This window comes from Lissotriton vulgaris, chromosome 2_1 (genome assembly GCF_964263255.1).
Source record: "Lissotriton vulgaris chromosome 2_1, aLisVul1.2, whole genome shotgun sequence".
Taxonomy (NCBI): domain Eukaryota; kingdom Metazoa; phylum Chordata; class Amphibia; order Caudata; family Salamandridae; genus Lissotriton; species Lissotriton vulgaris.
The window spans coordinates 1145308686-1145328419 of NC_141687.1; the positions used below are offsets into that span (position 1 = coordinate 1145308686).

Consider the following 19734-nt stretch of genomic DNA (forward strand, 5'->3'; position numbering starts at 1 on the left):
TAGTTGGGAAGGGTATGAGTCCTTTCTAAGCAATAGTTACAAAATACTGTCAAGTGAAAAAAGCAAAAAAAGTACTATTCAAACAGAAGCCACAATGCATAATGTATTAATAAAGAATTTTATCAAATTCTCACGTAATTTCATAAACCAAAATGCACGGAAGGAACCTATCCCATTTCTTAAGTCTTCTACGACAAACTGACAAATCATTATACAGCCAAAGCAGACATGTTGGATTCCTATTTAACCCTTTAGAAAACAGCATTAATCTATTTCCAACAAACCCCTCTAGAGGTAGGATAACAAAGACTTTGCACTCCTTCATAGAACTATGACCAACTGAATATTTGGATTTTGTGAAAGCAAGCAGGTCAATAGGTTGCCCTTCTGACCCTTGTCCACCACAAATATTCAAAAACATTATTTTAACAACTTCAGAACACTGATCAAAAACTCCTTAACAACAGGAGTTTTTTCAAAAGACTTAAAAAGACATGCATATCCTCAGTACTAAAGAAAACAAACCTGAACCCTCAAGACCTCAACAATTAAAGACCCATCACAAACAGACAATTCCTGGGCACATTTATAAAGAACAGCCTTCACCCAGATGTGACAGATCATTGAAGCTAACTCTCTACTTTCTAAATTTCAAACAGGATTTAGTCCAGAAAGAGGCATGGAATCAGACATAATCGCCCTCTGGGATGACCTTAAAAACACAGTAGACCAGATGGATTGCTCCCCAACGTCTCTTGAACCTTGACACACAAATCTAAAGACTCCAGAAGACAAGCATACCGGATACCACTCTCGCTTGGATCACATGCTATCTACACAATAGAACAAATGTCATCTATTCTCTTTCTCTTTTTCATCCAAATCCTACAGCATAAAAGCAGGTGTCCATCATTCCTGTATCACATCACCCATGCTATGCAACAGCTACATTAAATCAATAAATCATTACCTGGTAATGATCAATGAGTTTCAGTTCACCTGCTATGACTACGTAAATGACATGCAGATACGTCTTAATTTGGAAGACCCCAAGGACATTGGAAACTCCAAAATTTTCAGGTGCCTCCGGGCCGTTAATCAGTGGATTACTTCAAACTGAATGCATCCAAAACTGAAATTCTCTAATGCGGCGACTGGAAAACATATTCACCAACAAAAATATCTAAGGAGGTAAGAAACATCTGAATCACCATGAACTCCAGGCTGTTAATAAATGTCCATGTGGATATGGGAGCCAAATCAAGCTTTCTTACCATGAAATTGCTGCAACTTATCTTCACTTATCTAGGATTCTCCACAAAGGCAAAGTGACAATCTCTCTTGTCCTATCAAAACTTGAGTATGCTAGTGGTCTATGTTACCGCTCCGCTTTATCAACCATGGAAGATTAGAAGGAATTGAGACCACTTCTACAGGTAACACCACAAGTGTATAGCTCTCCTCTCTTGAGCGCCCTACATTAGTTACCAGTTGCTAGAAGATTAGTCAAGAGTTGGCTCCTCCCTAAATGATCGCAATACTCACAACAGTGTACAACAATCGTACTAGTAATAGACAAATCATTATTTGTATGTACATATGTGAAAATATTTAGGTCTGTACTTTGTATAGGAACGGTACTGTTCTCTCTATGCTCTCTATGAACACTTATGCATATATATATGTATGTATGTATGTTTCTATGGCTATGTATTTAAATACAAATATCTATTAATAAACATATATAATTAAATTTGTTAAAAACAACAACAAAATCTAATAAAATGGTGGGTGGATATATTATATATACACATGTAAGTGTTGCTGTATGCACATGCATTTTTGCATCATTGTGAGTATACACCTCTATGAAGATATACATTATAGATGCAAGAATGTCATGTTATTTTGATATTGATGAGTGTTTATGGGGCTGTACTCCTTTCTACGATAATATTCCTAACTATGTACATTTGATTATAGGGAAGGTACCTTTAAAGTTCTAACAACATATTTTAGATACTAAAAAGACGAAATTCTTCAACAACATATGTATAATTATACACAATATACATGTGCTTGTTTGGCCATATAAATATTATCACATCTATGTACACATTGGTATAGAAGTATAGGGATCAATTCATTGCACCAAATTATTACTAAGTGTAATGCATATATGTTTGTATCTATGTATACATATATTTATTTGTATATACTTAGATACCCGAGGTTGTCTGTAGACATGCATATGTTGCTTTAATCATTCAAAAAATGACAAACCTGTATAAACAAACAAATAAGTGTATATTTATGCTTTATATATATAGGTCATGTATACACATAACATAATTCATATAAGGCTTCTTTCTATGATAAAAAATATATATCACAGTATGTAAATATGATTATAGGGAAGCTACCTGTATGTGTATCACACATTTTTATATATTCAAAAGAGATATCATATACAAATGGGTAGTTATAGTTAGGACCTATTTACCGAAGGAATAGATTTTTAGTTTTTCTAATAACTTGGGTGCTGTTTGACAAATATTCATAAAACTTTCTAAAAAATAAAAGGTTCATTCACTTAGCACCTTCCTAGAAATGTTTGGGGTGATCCATCAAGCCGAGGAAAAGGGATGTACCTAAACACAATGAAATTTATTTACGGATTTCTTAACCCCGCTACAGCCAAAATGGCAGACAAGACTTACATTTTTATGATTTAGTGTAAATCCGTAATGTAGTTTTTGAGAAATTAAGGTTCAAAATATATAACTATCTGGGAGGTTGGTTTTACAGGAGTCCTGAAAGCACGCAACTTCAAATAGAAGCACGATCTGATTAGCCTTGGGGGCTTTTTTCCTGTTGGCTGCCTCGCTACTGCAGAAGCAAGAAGCTCCTGCAAGTCCTGAGGGAGATTGTGCTCTAATTGGCTGCCTGCAACATAAAGAGAAATGTTGCAGCCACCATTACAGGACATGGGGATGTGGTCTCTGTGTCCTGAAAATGAAAATAAAAGAATAAATAGGGCAGGGTAGGGGTACCTGACCCCCTGGTTCTTATATGGAGTTCCCAGAGGGGCCAAATTTAAAAATACATTTGTGGGGTGCCGCAATCCGGTGTGATTCTTGCATAAGTCAGCATGACTCACCTTACTCCTCCTACAAGTGACCGACGGGATGCGAAACATTACATAGAAATAAACATGTGGGTGGGTGTCCCTTGGGGCAGGCCAGGCCCTGTGCCAACACCATGCTGTACATGGTGGAGGGTTGGGCATCAAATGGAAGTTTGGCCGCAAGGCCCTCCGGCCAATCACGCACTGCACATGGCCGAAGGGAATGGTAATAGCATATTACTTCACATTAAAAAGCACCCTAGAATTTCACGGGAAAAACAACGTTTAAAGTGACATGATAGTTAGGTATGATAAAAATATCTTACTTGACATTAATAAAGAACCTCAGAAATTGACTGGAAAAAAACAAAGCCTAAAGTGATGTTACACTTAGGTGAAAATGTACGTTAAAATGTAACCTTTTAAACTAAAAACATTTCAAATTCACCAATATAGTTAAATGAAATAACTATAACTTGCACACTTGCCTTTTACTGCTTATGACTTCACATTTGACCTCACCTATATATTGCAGAATTCATGCCATGTTCTTTGATATAATTGTTAGCATCAACAATGACATCTGAAATTATGTTATTAATGGCAACACCATGCGCAGCGAGTGCCCAAGTAATAGGGCCTGATTAGAAGCCTGGCAGTCTTTGACCCCCAGACTCACAGTTGTGCAACAGAAGCGGTCCTGTGGCCACCGTATTACAAGGCAGACATTCGGACCACCACCACTGCACCAGGAAATTGCTGTTCCCTGGCAGTGGAGCAGCGGACAGGGATATACAATATGTAAGGTTGGACAGCCGCAATCTGCTGAGCATATTATAAGTTTTCCCACCGCTAGCCTTTTCATGGCATTGATCCCGTCATGAAAAGGCTGGCGGTGGAGAAACAAAGGGGGCCCTACAGGGCCGTCATTCCCTCGCCGCCATGGGGATGCATTCATGGGGGCACAATATGTAATCCAATATTTGCATGCACCCCAAGTTCCAGCAAGGCACGGAGTTCACAGTCCATGCTGGGCTGGAATTACTTTTGCGTTCCCATTGCGGTGTCCGTTTTCAGGACACTCCAATGGGAATGGAAAACCAAAAGCCCGCCAGACAAAAGTTGAACTCATAATCTGGAGGGGGGACCATGCACCATGTGGCGGTGGCGGCACAACACCGTCAAAGTCGTAATCAGGCCCATAGTTACTTCATTTATTTAGAACAGGTGAATTTCAGTGGTGTTTTGAGTTTAAAATTTTATGTTTAACTTACATTTTCACTTAACTATAATGTCACGTTAACCTTTATATTTTCTGTGAATTTCTAAAGGTTATTTAATGTAAAGGAAGATATTTTTACCATAACTTAACTATAACGTAACTTTAACCTTCGTTTTTTTCAATGAATAGTCAAACAATAACAACATATGTATGTAGACCACATTGCCTATATACTCTCCCTATCTACATGGGATTGTGCACCCTTTATAAGAAGGTACTCAACTTTAAAAGAAAAAAAAATAGCATGTATTACACAGTCTATGTATATCTATGCACATGTACATATCTGACTATATCAAGATTACTACATGTATCTACATAGAGCTGTGATAATATATATATATAGATACATATATATATATATATATATATATATATATATATATATATATATATATATATATATATATATATATATATATATATATATATATATATATTCACTGAAAAAACCATAGGTTTCACACCAGTTATAGTTAGCTGGAAATTTTACTGATATAAAACCATTGAAATTCCCACGTTATAGTTAGTCGGACTCACTATAACTTGCGCGTGCAATGCACTGCTGATGACATCACATATTACATCACTCATGACATGGTCAGTGACATCACTCATGACATCACTGATGACACCATCCTTGTAACACAGTGACAGACCTCCTTTCACTGTAAAGTAACCTTTGAAACACATATTCAAAAATAGAAACTAACATTAACAAAAAAGTGGATATACCCATACCAGTTACAACAACCAATTCAGTAATTTCACCATCTATATACAAATTCACACATTCACCAACAGTTTTATGTATTCACTCATACATATACTCACTCATCATATGTAGTGATACTCCTATTCATTCTGTTACACACCTACAGTCATCAAAAACTTACTCATACATATACTCACACATGCAAATAAACTAAAAAACATCCATTTATTTGCATATACAACTATACACACATTAGCACATTACTTCTAAGGAAACTTACACATACTTACTCTCTTAAACAATCACTTATTGAAACACATACTTATTTAAACAGGAACTCTTTCAATGTCTCACTCTCACATATACTTACTTATATACATCAATTCTCATATATACAAGATTAAAACATATGTAGTTACTCATAAAGACACTAGTGAGAGAGGCATTCACTCTCTAACACACACATATACACACTCATCCACCCATACAATCCTACATAAATGCTGTCTTCAAAACACATACAAACAGTGAGTCAGTCATTGATGCATCTATGTGCTAAGTAACAGCCCCACCAAACCATACAGACACTCATACTGATACTAAAAAAACATCTAATAACCCATATACACACACATGTAGCTACTCACCAACCCATGCAGCCACTTATACATAAAATAAAACACTGATACATATATTTAAATATTTAAACATTACTCGCTAATATATGTATTCACTAAGATACACTTAATAAGCCAGTTACCCAATCAATTTTTAAAAAAAACAAACAATTAGACACTTATTTAAACATTTATTCTTCCATCGACCTTAACATATACATGTATAAAACATATTTATTTTTCAGAAAGGCACATATTCATTGGATGGTGTCATCAGTGATGTCATGAGTGATGTCACTGACCATGTCATGAGTGATGTAATATGTGATGTCATCAGCAGTGCATTGCACGCGCAAGTTATAGTGAGTCCGACTAACTATAACGTGGGAATTTCAATGGTTTTATATCAGTAAAATTGCCAGCTAACTATAACTGGTGTGAAACCTATGGTTTTTTCAGTGAATTTAATAGGTTTTTTAAATGCTAATTCCTAACTATAACTGGTGTGAAACCTATGGTTTTTTCAGTGAATTTCATAGGTTTTTTAAATGCTAATTCCTAACTATAAGTCTCAGTTTATATGTAAGACTGTTAGCACTCTAGTTGTTCTTTAGAACACTCTGGTACATTCTGTCATTGGGCTACAGTTGGGCTACATCTAGCTGATATTTGGGCTACATTTGGATTTTTTGGTCTCTGGTGGCCATCTTTGGGCTACATTGGGCTACATTTGGGCTACATTTTGGCATATATATAGCCCAATGTAGCACAATATATATTTTATCAAAGTTAATTTTCGTAAAAACCACTTTAGAATAGGGCTACCACTCCCTACAATTTTTCCCAATTTTTTTTTTTATTTTTGCTTTGGAGCGCTTCCGGTGCGCTTCCCGGGGAGCGCCCCGAAAAGCGTACTTTTATAAAGCGCCCCCGGGCGCGCTCCGGGGAGCGTCTCGTAAGCGCCGATATCGCGAAGGAAAACATGATCATGACGTATCGCGTAGCCGCGTCCGCGTGATACGCACGGCGTAAGCGCACCCGGAAGTACTCGAGCGAATACGATCGCGCAACGTAAACATCCGACGCGCTTACGCTACGCGACCCGAAGTGCCCCGGGCACGCCCGGGGGTGCGTAGCGTAAGCGCGTCGGGTCATGTGACCTGAAAATAACACTTTTCATTGGTTCATAACAGTTTTAGTTTCATAATGATGAAGCCCCTGGTCTTGTGACCTGAAAATAACACTTCTCATTGGTTCAGGACAGTTTTTTTTCAAAATGATGAAAGACCCCACCTTTTTTCCTTATTCTGACTTTGTCCTTTGACTGAGGAAGACCTGTTTGTACATCTCTGTACCTTTTTGATCTTAATAATGGCTTCAGTAGCAGCAGCAGCTGGTGCATCTGCCCCACCACCACCACCACAACCACCAAGAGGACCAGCTCCAAATTATATTGGTGGTCAAGAACAGGAGGAGGAGGAAGAGGAAGAGGAGGAGGGGAGGAGAAGATGGCTGCCTGAAGAAAATACCCCATACAAACCCAAGCCACACATTGTATGGGAGTTTTTTTCAATCCCAGAGGGCAAAAAAAAAGTGAATGCGGCCAAGGTAACTTGCCTAATCTGCAATGAAGAACTTTCACGGGGCAACCCAAACAAAAAATATTCATTTGGTAACCATACCATGATTCGTCATATGACCCGAAAGCACCCAAACAACTACTCTCGTGCAGAGTTCAGGGAACTGGCCAGTAACCTCCCCCAGTCGTCAAGGACCACCTCCCAAAGAACCCAACCCACTTCATCAACACCAGAAACATCAGAGATGATGCCTTGCATTCAGCCAAGATTTGCTGATTTTAAAATCACTTGTTCTGCATGTGGCAAGCTTATCTCCTATGGTGAAAAAAGCATTAAGCTCATCGTCCTTGCAGGTGATAATCACAAGTGCCCCAAAAAGAAGTAATTTTTTGTTTTTTTTGTTTTTTTGCTCCAGTTGAGCCAGTTTCAATTCCCTTTTTTTGTTTCTCCCCCTAAAAAAATACAAAAAAAATATAAAACTGTTTAGAAAAGCCAAAAAAAGTTCAAAAAGTTCAAAAAACACAAAAAATATATAAAACAAAAAGAAGAAAAAAAAAAGTTCTTTTTAGAACTACCTCCAATTTCTAAATAAAAACTTAATTTTTTAAAAACTCTGTCATCTTTTTCCCTCATTTTACGCTCTCCGGTGCGCTACCTGGTGCGCGTACCGGGCGCTTCCCCCGCGCAAAACGAAAAAGAAAAAAAATATTTTAAATGCCCCGCGGGGCCCTTTTATAGCCCCCACATCAAACCTAGGGGGTCAAGGGGGGGTCTACTCTGCCCCCTTATGGTCATTTCCCTCTTTGTTTTGGCCACCTCTCGTGTCTCGATCCTACCGAGACACAAGATGGCGGCCGCTCCAGACTGTTTCGAATGTTTACAGACACCCGAAAGCCAATCAGCTTTCTGCGCGCAAGTCGCGTGTCGCGCCGGGAGCGCACTCCGGTGCGCGCACCGGAAAGCGCCTATAGATATATATATTTTTTGGAACCTAAATTACTCAAAATCCACTGCAGCACATATCTTGAGACATAGCAAAGGCACATCGGGCTACCAGTCCCTAGAATTTTGCCAAGTTTGGTGGAAATCCATTCAGCCGTTCGGGCTAAAAGTGAAATCGACCGCCCTATGGAAATTAACATGGGGAAAACGCGTTTTGGGACCCCCCTTTTATCTCGGCCCCCGCTTGACGTATCCCCCCCCAAACTTTCAAGGAAGGACCGGAGCTCGACGAGGCCATTTTCAGGAAATTTTCAGGCATATTCGTCAACCGGTGCCAAAGTTATTCCAAATAGAATTTTCAGATTTAACATTGAAAAAAATCCTAACTATAACTACCTACTGGCGACCGCCAGTAGGTAATATATATAATATATATATATATATATATATATATATATATATATATATATATATATATATATATATATATATATATATATATATATATTCATCCCAGCCTTGGTTCTCGGCCGTCAGGCTGCGGGGCTCGTTGTGGGTGCGGAAGCCCGCGGTTGAACCAAACCGCTAATATATTTCACCACAATTCTCCACGAGGAAGAATAAATGGCTCGCTCTCCCGTGGGCTTTTGCAATTTTTCTTTATGTTTCGGTCTTAACATAAGACCTTGTTCACGATCATGGATCGTGAACAAGGTCTTATGTTAAGATTGAAACGCGTAGGTCTCTTGCATTTATCCTAACAATGAATTTGGAAAATAAATAAAAATTGCAAAAGCCCACAGGAGTGCGAGCCGTTTATTCTTCCTCTTGGAGAATTGTGGCGAAAAAATAAAATATATATATGAATATATGTGTATTCAGCCCGTCTATACGAGTGCTTAGCTGCACAGAAAGGCACACAGACCAGGAATCAGCACGTCCAGGCGAGGTCAGATATCCAACTGTTTATTTTTATTCATCGTGTGGTTGAAAAGCTGTCATCAAATATGAATATATATATATATAGATAGATATGTATGTATATATATGGGGGTTTGTGCAGTATATATAAAAATGTAATAAGAATAATTTGTTTATATGTGAATGTATGTATATTTATCGCTGTATACTATATTTATGAATGTATATATATGGTCCAGTTGAAGGCAACAGCCGAAACGCATCGACCGTCCTGTTTGTTTTGCACAAGGAGTAAATGAAATAAATTACCTGGAAAAGGAAAAAGCATTGTCGACTCCCTCTGTGCTGTGGAAACTCTGGTGTGGATCTTGCTAAGTTGTTCTTGAATATATATATATATTCAAGCTGTCGTGCTTGCAAGTTTGGTGTAAATACTTCCCATTACTCCACCCCCTTCTGTGTTGATCCTAGGCCTATCAACGGCAATTACAACTGTAAAACAGATCACGCAGTTTATGTCCTGACATGTACCTGTGGCCTACATTACATAGGAAGTACCAAGCTTCAGGTACATGTCAGGATATTACAACATTTACGTGCGATCCTTCACAACGATCCGGCCTACCCGGTTGACCGCCACTGTAGAAGAGTCCACAACAATGACTTATCTTGCTTAAAATACTTTGTAGTGGGGGCTATTCCATATTTAAGAAGAGGGGGTGACCGTGAACTATTACTAAGGCAACTCGAAACCAGAATGATACTTGAATTTGATAGCCTTTAGCCCAATGGATTAAACAATGTAGAAGAGATGCATCATTTTTTGTAAGGGTCCTTCCCACTGATAGATTATCCAAAATTACCTTTGAGATCTGCACCACCACGAGTATTTGCACACTTCCTCGCAGTTAGGTTCCCTATGGGAGGTTGAGTGGGTGAGTCGCAGGGACTTTTCAATTTTCAATTATCAACATCTTTATGAATGCAGTTTTCTGATTGCAAATTAACTTTAACTGTACCCATATCCCTGATCTACATTTATACTTATTTTGGATGAGTAAAAGTCAATTCATGATGTAAATGTTAACAATATTGTATTTGGAGATAAGATGTATTTTCTAATTACCTTTTGATAGCATCTTTTTACACTATTGCTTCAATGTTTTAGATCATGTTTGTTGTAGATATTTATTATCATCTTTTCAATATTTATGCATATTTATCGGTTGTGGGGTTTAACTTTTGGATACTTTTTAAATACTTTTCTATTTCATCTTTTTAGAGATATGTGAGATTCATTCGAAATATACAGTTTTAATATCCCAGGGACCTGCGATATTCTTAATGTGAAAATGATCTTATCTCTTGATGTCTATAGTATTGCACTTTATTCTGCTTTTCTTGCACAGATATGTGCACATCTATTTGCACTTTTTATCCATTGCTGCTTTGCTGAGTTTTGCACATGTAGTTTACAAGTCTTGACAAGTTCTTTGAACATATTGTCTCAACTGGAGGGCTCATTCAGTTTAGAGCCTGTGAGTGATATACAACAATGTATTTATACAGTCATTATTAATTAATTTACCAGCTGCATTAATAGGTACTTAGACCCTATTTCAGTTTATTTATCTATTTTTAATGTATATTAACTTTTAGATTGAAAATTGCGAATCTTGTCTCTTATGGATTTATCCTGATAGTGAAAGCATGCAGATTCATGTTGCAAAACTACTAGTGGTAGTATTTCTTCACTTTTTTAGTCATGTGATAGGTGATATCACTAAAGGTGGGTGTACATGTATTCTAGCAAATATATAAAAAACCATTTTCGTTTGTTGTAACTTTGCAGTGTGAACAAGGGCGAGTTAGCCTGAAACGCGTAACTGTTCTCTGTGTGTTTGCAACAATAAACCATCTTGCTGATTCCTGTGGTCCGTCTCCCTCGTTTGCCGGCGTGCGCTGCTGCCTGAACGCTGCGAAATCCGAGGTGGAGCCTGTGTTTATATATATGTATATATATATATATATATATATATATATATATATATATATATATATATATATATATATATATATATATATATATATATATATATATATATATATATATATGAGAATTCACAGTCCTGAGGCGCCGAAAACAGCAACGGACACAACCAGGTACAGACCACAAGGCAAAGGATTAAAGATGAATGGTGTGCTTTATTCCATCAATGAGGACGGCAACATGACGCGTTTCGTCCGGGAAACCCGGACTTGATCACATTTATATATATATAAGTTAAAAACTGTTTTCATGGAACCCGAAGCCGAGGTGAAGAAAGCTGTGACAATGCCACTGGGTGTTTAGGTAATACCCTTCACTGTATGGGTTGCCAAGTCGCACTACATTCACCAGAATGCAACGGGACCCAGGCCAGCGCGAGAACCCATGCAGCGCACCTGATAACAATCTCGCCGTGGGAGTGGCTACGGAACCATTCTAAAAAGATGCAAAGCCCGTGGTGTGAGAACTGCAACAGAAACGAGGCACTGAAGAAAGCCTATGCTGAAACACGTCTGCCACAGCGTTTCTCAATACCTGCAACCACGCGCTGCCAAGACTCTCTGAAATAAATCCAGTTTTGAATTTTCCTGGCGTGTCGGGCTCATTTTGATGGAAGTGAGCGTCTGGTGTTCATGTATAGACCAAGTAGCTGGATCCTTGGTCACCGACACCCCCTCTCGGTCTGGAGTGACACAGCCAACCAGCATCTCTGTGGACTACGTACTTGGAAGGTACAGCGTGTCACCCCCTCAAGCGGAGACAGAGCCACTGTGCATTGTCATCTATTTTGGGGAGAGAGCGATGTAGTTTATCTACTGGGGAAAACAACTGGCTTCAAGTTAAAAACTGTTTTCCTGGAACCCGAAGCCGAGGTGAAGAAAGCTGTGACAATGCCACTGGGTGTTTAGGTAATACCCTTCACTGTATGGGTTGCCAAGTCGCACTACATTCACCAGAATGCAACGGGACCCAGGCCAGCGCGAGAACCCATGCAGCGCACCTGATAACAATCTCGCCGTGGGAGTGGCTACGGAACCATTCTAAAAAGATGCAAAGCCTGTGGTGTGAGAACTGCAACAGAAACGAGGCACTGAAGAAAGCCTATGCTGAAACGCGTCTGCCACAGCGTTTCTCAATACCTGCAACCACGCGCTGCCAAGACTCTCTGAAATAAATCCAGTTTTGAATTTTCCTGGCGTGTCGGGCTCATTTTGATGGAAGTGAGCGTCTGGTGTTCATATATGTATATATATATATATATATATATATATATATATATATATATATATATATATATATATATATATATATATATATATATCGGGTCTCTAAATAAATAGAAATTCTGCACTACCTATCAGTCTTGCCTCGTCTTTCCAGGTGCTGGTTTTGGACGTCTTCTACATACCGAATATATATATATATATATATATATATATATATATATATATATATATATATATATATATATATATATATATATATATCACTCCCATCATTCCCTCTAAACTTCCACTCCAGCAGAAAAGAGAGAGACGGGCCACCACAAGGTTCTGGCAGGAAGGTATTTTATATATATATATATATATATATATATATATATATATATATATACGCGCTCCAATTCTTTGTATTTCAAAAAGAATTACTGCACTCACGGGGGCGTTTGTAAACTTCTTTATTTTTTAGCTTCTGAACAAACACCATATATATATATATATATATATATATATATATATATATATATATATATATATATATATATATATATATATATACCTGTACCTTAACTCTTTGACCCATCACAAACCTTTCTGACAACTATGGAGACTCCTAAACACCCTCTCCAAATTCTTACCTTCTTTGTCCAATTCTTCCTCTAATAGGCACACATATTCACCACTCCTAAGTTCACATCTTCCTTTTACTAATCCACTTCAATCAAAACAAAAGTAAACAAATGAGATCGCTAGAGTACAAACTTAAAACACTTACCACAACTAATCCACAAATGAAAAAAAATCACTTTTACTGATCTTCTACCTTTTTATCTCTAACCTTGGGTACCAGAACAGCGTAGTTGCAGTGCAACATGCTTCAATGTCTCGGGAGGGCTAGTAAGCACAATAGAAATACTATTTACAATTACAATATTGATGCAGAGACCTGGGATGTCTTGTAGTGATGAGATGGAGTATGGCACAATGGTGCTTTGTGCCAAATAATTCGAGACAAGTTACTCGTTTTTCATGTTATGTTTTACTGGTTGTACAAACTGCTGGAAACAGCCCAACAAGAAGAAATTAGAAGACATATATTTAACGTTTACCACTGTTGCAAATGGAGAGACAAATAGACGAATAGTTGCACATTAGAGAGTTTATGGAGTTGGCATATCATATTTTCCCCCAAAAGTGCACTTTGACTCACACGCAAATCATCAATATCTAGCTTCAGAAAATCAGTTAATGGCTACTCAACTACAGGCATCAAAGAGAAACCGGTAAGTAACAGGCTTATGTACCATTTGTAAAACAAATGCTTCTCTTGTGGAACTCTACCCCTGTCAACAAGAAATGGGAAATGGCATACAACACATTAGCTATTAAACAACTCACTGTAACCAAAGGACCTATCAGCAATTCTCAAAACATATTAATAAGTGACACACACCCGTATTCATTTTAAGTGTGATCTGAAGAAATCACTGCAGTTCCCATCCACTAAGATGTATTTGTATCTTTTGTTTCTCTAAATACCACAAGGATTCAGGCTTTGTGCACCTCAAAATATCAACATATTGATTGTGAATTTTTTTAATGGAATGCATGTTCAGTGACACGAAATCATTGTTGACATTTCAATGCCATACTTATGAATGGTATTTTGGTATTGGAGCTATAATTGCATTCCATGACAGGAGAATGACTGGAAACCGAATGTCCACCCAAATATGCACTTTGACAATTAATGCATTTATCACCAAAAAGCATCTTCACTAGCCAGGAGGATTCCAGGAACTAAAAATGTTAATTTCATTAGAAATTCATGCTGGCTTTTCAGCAATCAACCTACAATAGGCAATCAACAATGTCACCATAAAGTCTTCCTTGCCATATACAAAGCAAATGTAACCTGTGCCAGGATTACTCTATTTTACACACACAGTACTATAATTCTGAGTTTTTCCTTTGGACGTCTGTGTCTGACTTCTACTCTGTTTCTGGGAACAGAGGGTCTTAGACGTTCCCCGGCCCTGCTTTGGCCTTATGTCCCAGAGAAACTGGTTTTGTGCTTGGGGACCGAGATAAGAGAGAGATTTTTTTAAGATCGCTGAAGGTCAAAATAGTCGCGAGCTGGCCGTTGTAGTGGCTTGTGGGACTGGATTTGTTTTTTCTTTCAGGTGTGTTTGAAGTACTTTCTGCCCTGTCTGCTTTGAAAGACTGATAAGCCAATTTTAGGATGACCTATGTGTTTTGGATCTTCCTGTTACCAGGAAATTTCTGTGAACACTTAAACCTGTAAAGCATACCCTTAATTCTGGGCTACGGAATACAAAAGCAAGGAGAATCTGCTCTCTGGAACGTTGGTACTCACACCATATTGTTTATGTATAGAGGGTATGGACGTACCTGTGAGAGATGTCCAACTTCAAGGTAGAAACAGATGATGAAGGCATTCCATCCGACCCACAGCACCAGCCACACAGCATACTGTGGGGAAACACAACAGGCACATGAGAAAGCAGAAAGGCAGAAAGTAGAGGCTTCAATATTAATAACGCAATAAAACCCACCTTCTACATCTAGCATCTTATCTACAAAGAAGTATAAAAAAGAAAATAACAAGCTACAGGCCTTCTCCATTTGTGCACCAAAGATATGGAGCAACATTCCCATAGCCAGCATGAAGTGTGGAGAAGTGTGGCTCAGGGGTTAGAGGTGGCAGACCCGGAAGCTGAGATCGGCCCTGGACCAGGGTTCAATTCCCCGCCTCGGCGGGTCTTGGGCTAAAAATTCCACGGACTCGATAATTCTCACTCAGGTGCCTTCTCGACTCACGGGTTCACACTCTGCGACTCTGGGCAATAGCTTGCTTAATCTCCACAACGGCCCCTCGCGTTGGGATGCCTGGCTTTCACGTTGTGGATACCCTGCCGGGGTTATCTCACAGGGGAATACCAGGACGGGTTCCCTAAGCAAGCACCGGGAAACCCACTGCGGGTAGCTGTGCGCTATATAAGCTCAAATACATTCACATTTACATGAAACAGCTGGAGATACACCTCATTTAACTAAGACTACATCACAACGATGTAACAGTCCCCCTCCACTCTGACAATCCGGTTTCCGCTTTCAATCATTCATTGGCTCTTCGTTGCTTTTGACCCAGTACATTGCTCCAGTGTCATTAAGATACGTTCTCTCTGTACAAATAGCGCATAAATACCTGTAAACAACTCGGAAGAGCCTCACTGCTGTCAACTGGAAGAGAATGGTTCTATTAATAAACATGAAGAATTTCTCGCAGATTAGCACAACTGGATAGCCACCACAGCTCATCATTTAACTTGAGGAATGTGATACAGTGTGTGCCTGAGTCTGAGAAGCAGCAGAATGATTTCTTGATCATACTTTTTTGTAGCAGAAACATATCAGACATTAGGATCTGATTATAAGTTGGATTCAGTGGTGTTCTTGGATGGGATATCGCGCCCCGATCATAAGGTGTTCCTGTACACAGATTTAGCGTTTACTGAAACACCACATCCATTTCTAGCCACTATATAGTGCTTTTCACCGCAATAATTCCACCATGACCAGTGTGCAGACATTTTGGGTTGGGTGAAAAAAATGCTAGGTATCTGAAGTACATCATCAAGTTTGGAAGGTATCTGATGCTCATCTGAGAAGGACAGCAGGGGTGCAGCTTGAGGAGACATTAGAAGAGGGCAATCAGTCATGTGGGAAATAAGTGAAACAATCTACCCAATGAAGTGTGAAATATCATTGATTTGAGCATTACTAGAGAGGTTAATGACATGCATGAGGCTAATCAGGCTAGCGGTAAGAGACCCCTGTTGTCATTGATGCTAGAATCACAGGAAATGAGCTTACAACATACGAATGTGGCGAGCAAATGAGCCTGAAGAGAAACAAAAGAAACCATTGTTATTGAAGTCTGCGCATGTCAAGCGAAGAGTGACATAACGCACTGCTCCATGGTAAGACAGATCCCACAGTAGTTTTTCATTTTGTCAGAATCAGAAGGTTGCACTTTCATAAGATGACAGCGCATAAAGGTGGCTCGGGAAAATTGATTTGGCTTTAATGAGATTCTGTGTTATGGATTACAAGTGCCCCCATTTTATTAGCTGTAAAGTACTGCACTTTGCAGAGACTGGAATCCATCCAGCGCTGGGCTCCAAGGAACGCTTACACTCATATCACCGAGAAAGCTTTGCACCGTCGAGAGAAGAGCACCGTGGGACTTGTCTCTGAGAACAAAACTCTGGTAAGCAAAACTGAGGCTATGCAGAAGGATCAGAATTAAGACATCCCAAAGGATGAAGTGTGGTATGATGTGTGTGACAGATCAGGGTCAACTGCATCCCAAAATTAGAGAAGTTCACTATCTCAATGGGAGTGAGAGTTATGGGTACAATTAAACTGGAGGGGTGCAGAATCCCACGATTGGGCAAGGTTAAAGATCCATAAAACTACATGGGTTGAAGAACTCAGTTAGAAGCTAAATGCTCTAAATAGGAAGGTGCATGAACCCTGAAAAGAGCGGAGTTTGATGGTGAAAAGAGGCAAGATGCTCAGGATGATGCCTTTTGATCACCGGATATAGTCTGTAGAAAATGAAAAGGCTTTTAGGTTTAAAAATCAATACAAGTTGACTATCTCTATAAATTGACCGCCCCCTGACACCTAAGTGAGAAACAGAAACGGTGCTTTTCTGTCAAGGTATCTTTGCTTTGGAATAGACTGTTGCTATCTGTTCATCATTCCAGCATTTTGTTTCCTTCAGAAAAATAGTACCAAGACTTTTCTTTGCTTACCTGCCTAATAAACGTAATCCTCCCTCCAAGTCAATCGTCAGTAATAGGAATCCATCACAATGCATGCGTATAATGCATTGGTCACAATATATGTGCCAAGATGCTGAAGTAGTAATTTGATTTTACATTTCATTTAGTATTTCAGTATTGCAGCTCTCCCTCTTCGAGTAGTTGCTAATAGAAAAATATGTATTTCAAAACTTCACCTATGGACTATTTAAAGACAGAATCAGACCAGTAGCAAATTGCAACTTCAAAAATGTTTTTAAAAAATCAAATAAAAAATGTAAGTAGGTGGAGCAACAGAGGTGCCGGGGACAAGGAGTCAATACTGCTGAGTTGCGATGAGCAATGAGGTGCGGGATAGCAACCAAAAACTTTTGGTTTTGAGATAAAACTGAAAACAAAATCTAAATGGGAGGCGTGGAGGAAGGAACTGAAAAGCTTGGAGATGGGTAAGCAACACACAGAGGGTTGGGTGGGTGCGTGAGGTTGGAAGCAGCACCTGGGACGAGAGCATGAAAACACATGCCCTCCTATTGAGTGCTGGGAAAAAAAAGAAGAAACAAAACCACTGAATTGAAGTAGGTTAAGGATACCACTCATCCAGTCAGACTGGTGTAAATAAGGTATGTTTTGGTGAAGGGACAAACAAGGATAAAAAGCATAAGCATAAAAACTAAAGATATTGAATAAGATGTAAAATCAAATGATATTGATAAGAGAGCCAACGAATGGACAGGGAAAGGTCTGATCCAAAGCCCAGTTAAAGATTTGCTATTGTACATAATAGTTATTTTGAGACCTAAACAATGTGAGATAATTTATTAGCCCTTGAAGTGTGAGTGCAGAGAAATCCTGAGGAAAAAAATCAGAGGTGGACTGAGGAAAAGACAAGTTTTGAGAGATATTGAGACAAGAGAGAGTTACAGCCATGGGTAACCAGTTGCTCTATATGTGTATAATCAAGTAATCAATCAACAATGAAGGGATCCATGGGAGTGGGAGAGATAAGAAGAGCCCAGAGAAAGGGGAATGTATTGAGAGATTCTGAGAAAATGCAGTGTGTTATTAAATCCCAAAAGAGGGTCATAAAGAGTCATAAATGTGGGAACTTACTAGAGTGCTGGATACAGAAATCATGTCAAGAACTGGAGTCTATGAAGGGTTCCCAAGTTTCCTTTTTGATTCCTAAAGGAAAGGGCGACTCTTGCTAGTACACACGTTTTTATCCTGCACTCATTAGTACACTTGAAATGAGTCAAGTATCTCCTTAAGCGGGCCCAGTTATGAGGAAAAGGTATCAAAGAGCAAAGAACCTCCTTATCAGTCTAGTAGCTAAAAAATGAGCATTTATGAAGAAGAACATTACCAAGGCACCAATCTCTCCCTGACCTCAATTAAGGGAAAAGAGCAGAGCAAGCACTTCCAGACGAAACTCGTTAGGCGTATGGGTGCCAGTACTGTCTGAGGGCAGTGCTTCTGCACAAAGTGTGTATATTCCAAGATGTTTGATCTGTTTCTTATGAAACTACTCAAAGACCAAGTTACCCTCAGATACACTTTAGAGACACACTACATAAAACCAGCCTGGAAGACGGTGCTCTAGCTCTCAATGGATGTGATATTATAGCGCAATTGGCCACGCACAGGGCTTACTGGTCGAAAGGCCTATGACGCCTGCTGAGCCTGGACATCCACTGTGTGGACGACAGAAATGCGCAATCGACATCGGCAAAGCTGAAATCTCAATGAACATTCAGGCGGCATAAACAGCAATGCAGTACAATGTGAGTATAGGGACCAGACTCCGAGGCTCACTGAACCTGAAACCAAGTCTCTGGGCAGAACCAAACTACAATATTTTAAGGAAAGGTCTGGAAATTAAACGGGCCCAACTTCAAATAAAATGTCTCTTCCCATAGGAAGAGATTAACAATATCTTATCAGGAACACGCCTCATAGATTAGACCTTAACACCACTTTTCTGTATTTTACCAAGTGCTTGGAAGAAATCAGATACACGTAGAACACTAAAAAAAAAAGTTTAAATTAATTAATTAATCAGTAAAACATATAGAATATGGCCGTACTACTTTTCATTTATAGGGCCAGTGAAGGGAGTCATACTGCAAATATGAAATAGTGGAAAGGGAGCTTCATGGGTAAAAACGAGGTACACGCTAAGGCTATAATTAATGAAGTCGATATAGAATAGGTGGACCGTCAAAAAAGGCAGTACATGATTGGTGAATAAACTCAGTGAATCGGAGAAAAAGTCAACTGCTAAATGAAGGTTGGAGGTGAAATGACGTCTACATGGGAAAATTAATCAAGAGGGTGGCTGGGCATCTTGTGTCACAAAGGCTAATGAGAGTGCCAACTGTATCATGTCCATATGGAATCTATATGTATAGCTGCTGGTAAACAAAGATA

At 39.0% G+C, this 19734-nt stretch overlaps 1 protein-coding gene across 2 annotated transcripts in view; it reads right to left on the bottom strand.

The window, feature by feature from the left end:
* The window catches only part of NKAIN1 (sodium/potassium transporting ATPase interacting 1), a 495005-nt gene that overhangs the window by 135233 nt on the left and 340038 nt on the right, over window positions 1-19734 (bottom strand). For both annotated transcript variants that reach the window (XM_086956847.1, XM_086956849.1), the window contains exon 3: window positions 14867-14947. In XM_086956847.1, coding sequence (XP_086812973.1) covers window positions 14867-14947 — 81 coding nt within the window. The remainder of the gene's footprint in view (window positions 1-14866; window positions 14948-19734) is intronic.